Below are 9,205 nucleotides of genomic sequence, written 5' to 3'. Positions count from 1 at the left end.
CCCCCACCCCTGAGCTTCCTCAAGGTCAACTTCGATGGGTCGGTTCTGGATGGCGGCACGCGAGGCGGTGCAGGCTTTGTCATACGAGGCCCGCACTCCAGGGTAGTGGCCGCAGGTGGCTGTTAGTTGTTTGATACATCGGTGCCTGGAGCAGAGTTGCACGCCGCCTGGGCAGGCCTTCGACATGCGAGGGTAGTACTGCGGGCCAGCTCGATTATTTTGGAGGGGGACTCGGCCACTGTTGTCCGATGGATTCAGAGGGGATTGGGGGGTGAGAGCACAGACCATCCCTTGATTCGCGATATTGTGATGATGAGTCAGGGAGGGGCCACCTTGGCCAAACATGTATTCAGGGAGGCCAATGGGGCAGCCGATTGGGTGGCTGGCCATGTGGCCCACCACTCGGGGTATGCCCTCTGGTCAGGAGAGGCGGAGCTGACATTGGCACTCCGTGAGGTCTTGTATTTTGACTTTATTGGGTGTATTCGTACCCGTACTGTATGAAGTACCCGCTTTTAGCAAAAAAAAAAAAAAAAAAAAAAATTATTATTTTTAAAAATGTAACTAAAAATATTCTTACTTCTAAAATTTTTAAAAGTAATTAATTCACGTTTTTTTACCATCACAAAAAAACCAATGCCTTCTCTTTTAACTTTCGGTAAGGATGGGGTATTAATCGGGTCGGATCCCGGTCATCCAAAGTCTCCTCTTCGAAAACCCTAGGGTTTCTGGGGACCGTATATAACGAGCTCTCAAGACTCCGCCGCCACCTCCCATCGTTCCTCCTCTCGTTCTCGCCAAGGTACGAACTTATCTCAGTACCTGTCTTCCATTGTTCCTAGCTTTTCTCTAGAACCCGAGAGGTCTAAAGGTTTCCATCTTTCGATTCTTTTTCTCGTTCTTTAGCAAAGATTAGGTTTGATCCACGATTTTTCTCTTATTTTTTGGAAATTTTTGCTCACCTGCTTATTCTATTATGAATTCGTTATGTTTTCCTAAATTTTTGATCTGATATAAGGTTTGCTTGTTTGTTTGTTGTTTGGAAATGCTAGAAATTAGGGTTTCTTTGTGTATCAGTGTTAATGTTTCTCTTGTTGATTAATTTTGTGTTTATTTATCTTTTTCCTTATACACTGATCAACGTATTGCGTGCAATTTCATGCACTTAGATTGCTAAATTCTCGTTTCCTAGCACTAGATATTATTGTTATAAAGATGATTTTTTGTTCTTGGCCAGTGAGCTACGTACATGCTTCTCTATAAATTTTATAGAAAACTGTCTTTGACTCGTTTTTGGCATTTTACAATAATTATCATCATTTTAGCACAGCGGAAGTGTGAGAAATTCGGGATTTTTAATCGACCTTCCTTGATGTTTCTATTATTTATAGCTTTTTTCGTTTCATTGTTTTCCACAGTAAATTCATGTAGCAGGCCCCTTTTTTTCTTAGATCATTTAGTTACAGTTTGAGGATATTTTTCCGCATCCTAATAATATGCTTGATTAACTCCTTTTTCTCTAGAAAAGGATTGCTTGTTAATTGAATTTCTTCTTTTGCTAGCATTACGGATTGTTATATTTGGCATTTTTTATCATGAAATGCATTCTAAATCTTTATCAGATGACCTATTAAAGATTTCTCTCTTTTTTCTGATTGTTAATTTTGAGTTTATGCAATCCTTATAATGGAGAAAAACTTGAATATTGAAAGAGAAGAGTCCTGCAGTGGATGTGGCATCAAAAAAAATCTGATTGAAATTGTGGAAGAACTATTTTTTAACTTCCTCTTGTATTTTTGTTGTGAAGGTTTTTGTTCTCTTTCTTTCAGGCTATTTCCTTGTTGTATAAACTGCTGTACAACCAAATTCACCAACAAGATGCAGAACGAAGAGGGAAAGATGATGGATCTCTACATCCCGAGGAAATGGTATATTTTGATGGGGATCACTTTGTCATAGCATAACTTTAGTTGTTATTTTGTAATCAATTTATTTAAAATCATATTTTAGCTTCCACCTTATTGGTGCTTAATTCTTGAACAATTTTTCATGTAGTTCGGCAACAAATAGGCTTATCACTGCAAAGGACCATGCATCAGTCCAAATTAACATAGGGCATTTGGATGAGAATGGGGTTTACACTGGGCAGTTTACCACTTTTGCACTCAGCGGCTTCATCCGTGCTCAGGTATGTATCCTTTATCTGGAAAGTTTAATTTATTTTAGTTAGAAGTTGTCTCTTTTGAAGCTGGCAGAGTTGCATTTTGTTAATTTGACTTTACTTGATAGTTTTATTACGCTCTTTAATTCTGTGAGAGATGATGAATAGCTTTGAAGGCAACCTTTCTACCCAGGAAAGGTTTAACAGATAGACTTATATCAGATTATGACTGCTTGGCCATTTGTAAACATGAAGATATTGCTGAAATTGTGAATTCGTATCGGAAAATTTTTATGTGAAGTCAACACATTGTCTAGAATCGTAATATAAGTTTTTGTTTTTCATGTCCAATGTGATGCTCTTCTAAAAAGCTCCTTTTCTGAATTTCTGCGTGCTGTCAGCATGTGATCAGATGAACCCAATGGAGAAAAAGTTGAAGAACGAGTGCAATACGTTCCTCTAAATGCAAGAGACTTGGATGTTGTTGATTGTTGATTAAACTGTTGTTTTTCATGCAAGCTTGTGCTATTATACTTGCTGGATTGCATAATTTGAAGACAAATGCTAGAGTTAGGGCCTTTATTGGGTTTTTGAGAGATTGGATAGGCTTGGCATGCACGTCGCATCGGCTGTGACTGTTTTTTGATAGTATAGTTCTTGTTCACGTCTTCTTCTATTAGTGTATGGTAGAATGTTAAGTACTTCAATATTTTAATGTTCTAATGTTCTGTTTGGTTTTTAATACTTGGCTTGTTTACAAAATGATGGGTAGTATTGCCAACCTTATTACCAACAACAATGAAGTCTTCCTGTCTCTTTTATCTTGGGAATCATCAATCTAAGGTAAATTAATGCCTTAGACAGTGAACAAGTCATCGTAGCCCTTCCTGTAGCAAAAACAATCCAGCTGATGCGAGAGTTCTAGCTCAAGCACCTATTTTTAATATAAACCAGCTTAATTCTTGCTCATGCTTCAGTAATTCCTTTTGTTCAGGTTTATGTAACATTGGCAGGATCCTAATCAAGGTTCGCCGTACCGAGTCCTGTAGGCTAATCAAGGTCCGCCGTACCGGGTTCGGTAGGCTAATCAAGGTCCGCCGTACCGGATCCGGTAGGCTAATCAAGGTCCGCCATACCGGGTCTGGTAGGCGTACCGGTTGCTTACCGGACCGGTACGGTTCCAGTTCATACCGAAATTGGGCGGTACAAACCGGAAAGCTCTTCTCCGCCAGAGTCGGAGAAAAAGAGAACGAGAGAGAGCACGGGAAAGAGAGGGAGGGAGACCACCTGTGGCTGCCATCGGAGAGCCGCGGAGGGGCGGCGAAGCCCGGCGGGGGGCGGGGGATCCCGTGGGGGCGTGGCCAGGCTTTTTAATTTAGGGTTGTTAAGTGAAGTCGGCATATCAGTTGCCGACTTCACTTAAAAATTCTTAAATTTTTTTGTTCCCCTGCCCCCCGCCGGGCTTCGCTGCCCCCCACCTACCTCCGACACCCCTCTGCGGCTCTCCGATGGAGGCCACATGTGATCTCCCTCCCTCTCTTCCCTACGCTCTCTCTTTTTCTCTTCATTTTTTTCGTCTCCGGCACGGAACCGACCTGTACCGGTTTCCACGGCTCCAGCGTACCGGTAGCTGGCCGGACGGGTTCGTACCGGCCCATACCGGCTGGTGGGCCGATTCGGCATACCATGATCCTAATCATAATAGTAAACATTGAAAATAGACATTGGATAGACTATCATCTATTTACTCTCATTTTTTTTAGTCAACAGTTTTCTCACCATTTTTTTTAAGTAATTAGGCCCAAATTGCTACTTTGTTGGGAAATCAGAATGAAATGTGCTAGAGGTAGTAATTGAAAAAGGAAACATAAATGATGGTGTTCCTATGAAACAAGCCAAACACCTAATATGGAGGGGCCCAAAAGGAGCCAAAAACGAGGCATATCATTTGATCAGATTCTTTGAGACCTCATGATAGTTTATTGGAGCTAAAAGCTCATATAAGCAAGAAAAAGCTCTGCTCAACTCAGTTGCTTAATGACTTCCATTCCTTTTTGTCCCTTAGTTTGTAGATTTCAACAGTCAGCGAGGATTTAAAAGTAAAATGCCTGAAGAGCATGCAATACAGTGTTGCGTAATTTCCAGAGTTTTGTAAGAATGTTAATTAAATAGTTACAATGACCATTATAACAGTTTTAATCTATTGTCCATTTCTAACATTTATAATGGCAGAAAGAATGAAACCCATGATATGTGCCTTAGTTGTCACGACACTTGAAACAGTAGGAAACATGCTATTAAAGCCATCTTTTCATTTTCTTTTACTGGTCTATTGTGTTCTTTTCTTTACAAATTTGGTTTCTTGTGATTAGCAGAGACCAGCTGAATGCAACTTGACATTTTGTAATGGTTCACTTGATTAAATACACAACATGTTCTGAATGATCTGTATCTGTTCTAATTGATGGATTTGCTGCTTTTTGTGCCTAGCCTTTCATTTGTGCATCTACGTGAATCTTATATTGCCTTCTGTTCTTCAGGGAGATGCTGACAGCGCTCTGGATAGACTCTGGCAGAAGAAGAAGGCTGAAGTCAGGCAGCAATAGACGTCAAGATTTAGTCATGGTGGTTTAGCGATCTTTCCTTTACCATGGAAAGGATTTGGTTTTACTTGGTGCTTTTTTAGTTAGGCTACTAGCATATGGTTTGCTCTAAATTTCGTTTTGTGACTATTGATTGCTGCTGTTCGATCTTTTTAAACCCCCTGCAACTATCAATGCCTTTCAGTCTCGTAATTGGTGCTGTGATTATTCACATTTAAGGCTTTGAGCTCATTAATCTCATGTGTAGGGAATGTTGAGCTAATTCCACAGATGTCTTACCGGATCTTGGAAAACAGAGTTCATTTCACCTTTTGTAGTTTTTATCCACCGTACGTCGTACATGCGAGGCATCTCAAGAGATAACCAGTCTTGTCGGCATAACTAAGCGCCCCCTTAATTTTAAGTTATTAAAGCTAAGGGCTGGTGTTTGTACGATAAAGAGCTTCTTGTCGTCCTTTATCAAAAGAGTGAGAGAGATTGTCGTTCGGTGCATTTATTTGGAGGATGTTCTTTTCTACACTAATACTAGTTTATGTTTGTGCGCTTAATAATATCTTCAATAACCGCTGTTGAATTCAGCGTATATTCATTTTGAATGTATAGCTGCTGAGCGAATTTTACGGATTTCCTTCTAGTTCTTTTAAGTCTAGTTGGAGCCACTCTGATCAGATTGGTATTGTGTTCTATGTCTGTTTATTTTGTCCAACGCAGTAGTTTCGAAGATTGTACTGACAGAAATTGAGCGGCTTTTTTGGAGTTTTTTCTGAGAATTTCTACGGTGGTGGCTGTGGTAGGAGATGATTTGTCAGCCGACATGCAAGGAAAGGTCAGGGGTGCTCTCTTTTTTGTTGAGAGTTGTTGATTGCCCAATATTATGTAAGTTTTTTTTTGGAGCCGCACTATTTTTGGAGCCAGGTGGTGGTAGCCTGTTATAGAGGTGATGATAGCCCGTTATGGTCCAGGATGGATTGTTGAGGCAACTCAAAAAGGTATAAGGTACTCCTTGATTTGCAGGAGATCTGCAGTGTTTATGGCCATGACCAACTCTAGGTGGTTAATTGGGTGGAGTGTTGATGTGGTAGAGAATCCTTGGGTGGACTCATTCCTGGTGAGGCTTTGGCCGACCATGGGATGGACTTCGAGGCTACGATCTTTGCCAAAGAGGGGTTGGGTGGGATACCATCTGAATCGGTTAGCTATTTAGGGATTATCTTGCGGAGAGAATTCAGTCGCTTCCAGTCTTGGGGTGTGTCAGTCCGGACGTAAGGGTGTGGAGTATGATCTGCAATCTTGGGGTTAGAGTGGGCGATGTCTTCAGCACTCTCCAGAGTGAGTAGTGTCCGGAGCTAGATTGTGCATGGATCTAGTGGTTTGGCCTCTACTCGAGGATGGGCTTATTTTTTTGTAAGGTGGCCTGGGGCCGGCTTCCGACGAGACTAGTGCTGAGTGGGAGGGGACTGGGCATTCTCCCTCAGTGCCTAGTTAAATGAGATTGTGGACCATGCCATGTTTCACTGCTAGCGCGCGAGGGGGTTTTGGAGGCTGGCCGCATTCTCGCTGAAGGTTTTTGTGTCACTTGATGTCTTTCCTACAGGTGCTCAAACGGTAGGTTGTCGCCTCATAGTCCCGAGAAGCCGCCATTGGGGGGGGGGGGGGGGGGGGGGGGGGGGGGGGTGGGGTAACCTAACCAAATCTAGTTGGCCAGGAATGTTCGAATCTGTTGGATGGACCTTTAATAGCTTGGGGCATTTGGGGCTTTACTTTTACTCGAGTAGCATCTCGTATGGCGTTCTTCCCATGGGAGTCCCCACCTCCGAGTTTTCTTAAGGTTAATTCCAATGGGTGCGAGCTGGACTACATTAGGAGGGGAGGTGCAGGCTTTGTTATCAGAGGTCTAGATTCTAGGGTGGTAGAGGCTGGTGGTTGCTAAAGCTTTGACATCTCGGTCCCGAGGGCCGAGCTGGGGTTGGCTTGGACTGATTTGGGTTATGCTCGACGGGCGCCGCAGACTAGAGCTATACTGCTCGAGGATGATTTGACTACAGTCATTGGCTGGATTCAGCGGAGCGCTGGCGGTGTGGGCGAGTGCCACCCTCCGCTGCGAGACATCCGGGCCATATTTTGTGGCGAGATGGTCTTTCAAGCTATGCACGTGTATAGAAAGGCCAACGAGGCTACTGATTGGGTGGCCTTGTACGTGGCCAACTATTCTAGAGATACCCCGAGGGTTGGGGAGAGGGAGCTGCCTAGTGCACTCTGAGATCTGTTGTCCTTTGATTTTTTTGAATGTATTCGTATGGGCACTATATGAATCATTCGCTTCAGCAAAAAAAAAAAAGAAAAGGTATAGTTAGAGATTTATCTTAAATAATAAAGGGAAAAGAAAAGAAAACGTTTGCATATTTTTGATAAAGATTTTTTTAATATTATATAAGGATTTCTTCACTTCAAGATCAGTTTTATTTAGCATCTTTCGAGTTTAAGTGGTTCAATCTGATCTTTGGCATCTAATGCTGTAAGATGTTATTATAAAAGATAATTTTGTCTTTATTGGAATAACTTATGTATCAAAATAACGCCTGCTCTTCTCTCTTCTCGTCCCTCTTTACTCCTACCATCTCCGCCTCCTCTTTAATAATTTATGCCGTTCTCGTCCATTCTTTGCACCCTTATTTCTATTTAACCTAGTCCAATCCAAGTTTCATGCATCCTTATTCTCTTCTTTAAACCTTGCCGTCGTCCCCATCCATCCATCCTCTTCATATAACATGGTCCTCCTCTCTCTCTCTCTCTCTCTTTAAACTCTGCTGCCGTCCTCATTTCTCTTCTCTGTCTAATCTAGTCTTGAGCCTCTCATCCTCCTCTTTAAACTCTCACCATCTTGAGGTTGGCCTTGACACCAATTGGGAGTGGTCCAACCATCATGAACTCCATCCATATCCAAGTGCATCATAGGAGGCAAAAGATCAGTTCCATGTGCCCCAAATTTGGTGGAGAATGCCAGGATCGTGATGATCGGTAGATTAGCCTTGCCACTTAGACGTAGCATAGTAGTGTTTTAGGTTGTATCTTCCGCAAAAAAATAATTAATTTTCTTTCATGATGTCGACCGTAAAATAATAGGTCCCAACCAGAGAAGGAAGGAGTCGAACTGAAAAGAAACACTCTTTATTACAATGCTCCTCTTCGGGTGAGAGCAAGACCACAGGCCATTACACCAGGAAATATTACTCTACTCCCCATCCCAAACCCCCGGCTATTATTTATACTAACGAGCATAACTAACCAACGAAATATCAGGCCTACAGCTAAACGGTCGTCGACGAACTGCCTCCCGCTCCCAACTCGATTGTAGCAGAACCACCTTCTTCATGCGGACCACGTGCATGGCCGACAATCGGAACAGTCGCTTGACTTGGCTCGCCCCTTGGAGATTCCGAAGCTGAGTTCCGCGTGTGTGGGATGTGGTCAATTGCTACCAAGTAGCGGGGATTTGGTTTCCGAGCCTGTTGAGGCCTAGTGAGCTTATCATCCCTCCCCTTTTTTGCCAAAACCGGTACTGTTTATTCAGCTGGTCATAATCCTCCCATGTGGCATCCTCTTCAGGAAATGAACCCCATTACATGAGGACTTCTTCTGTTATCTTTCCTCCTTTTTGGACCCAACGGTAATCCTTAACGATTGCAGGCTCCAACACTAAATTCCCATTCTCATGTATTGGCGGGTGGACCCATACAAGGAACTTGCCCATCTCCAAGCCTCCTTTTGAGAAGCGATACGTGAAACACCAAGTAAACCTTAGCAGTCTCTGGTAACGTAAGCTGATAAGCTACTGAACCTATGTGTGATACGATAGGATCCGAAATACTTCTAGGTGAGCTTTTGGTAAGCTTGACAGAAAACGGTCTGATGTCGATAAGGAGGAAGTTTTAGAAATACCCATTCTTCTTCTGCAAAAGTAACCTCCCTCCTCTTCTTGTTTGCATGTTGTTTCATGCGACCTTGCACCTTCTCCAAGTTACTTTTCAACTCCCTCATCAACTGGTCGCAGTGGGTCAAATTTTTGTCGACCTCATCAACAACCGAAACCCCTTTCATGTACCGGATGATCAAAGGCGGTGTTCTCCTATATAGCGCCTGAAAGGGTGTCATCCCAGCAGTGGAGTGGAAGGTGGTGTTATACCAATACTCCGTCCAAGCCAGATTTTACTCCCACGTCTCTGAAAAATTGGCTACACAAACATCTTACGTATTGCTCCATGCATCTGTTAACTACTTCAGTCTGACCGTCAGATTGCGGGTGATACACTGAACTCATGTTGAGGGAGGTTCCTTGAAGTTTGAAGAACACAGGTTCCGGTCACTAATGATTGACCTCGGCATCCCATGCAAGCAGACCACTTGATTTATGAAAAGTTCTGCCACTCCTTTTGCAGTATAC

The 9,205-nt window shown here is 42.8% G+C and overlaps 1 protein-coding gene across 2 annotated transcripts; it reads left to right on the top strand.

Annotated features, from left to right (window-relative positions):
- The first annotated feature begins 652 nt into the window (after window positions 1–652).
- Window positions 653–4,975, top strand: LOC103718617 (Ribosomal protein S21e). Of its 2 annotated transcripts, none has more exons than XM_008807527.6 (4): window positions 653–802; window positions 1,830–1,928; window positions 2,056–2,188; window positions 4,702–4,975. In XM_008807527.6, exons 2-4 carry the CDS (start codon window positions 1,879–1,881, stop codon window positions 4,765–4,767), a joined length of 249 nt encoding a protein of 82 aa, XP_008805749.1. In that variant the 5' UTR covers window positions 653–802; window positions 1,830–1,878; the 3' UTR covers window positions 4,768–4,975. The 2 variants fall into 2 exon arrangements, with proteins under 2 accessions (XP_008805749.1, XP_008805750.1); XM_008807528.6 differs by having other exon boundaries at window positions 702–802; window positions 1,808–1,928.
- Window positions 4,976–9,205: the final 4,230 nt, after the last annotated feature.

The sequence above is a fragment of the Phoenix dactylifera genome, chromosome 2, assembly GCF_051530095.1.
Source record: "Phoenix dactylifera cultivar Ajwa chromosome 2, Ajwa_hap1_PhDact_Kaust_v1.1, whole genome shotgun sequence".
Taxonomy (NCBI): Eukaryota; Viridiplantae; Streptophyta; class Magnoliopsida; order Arecales; family Arecaceae; genus Phoenix; species Phoenix dactylifera.
Note: the sequence above shows the minus strand (reverse complement) of the source record. Positions and strands in the feature narration are given on the sequence as shown.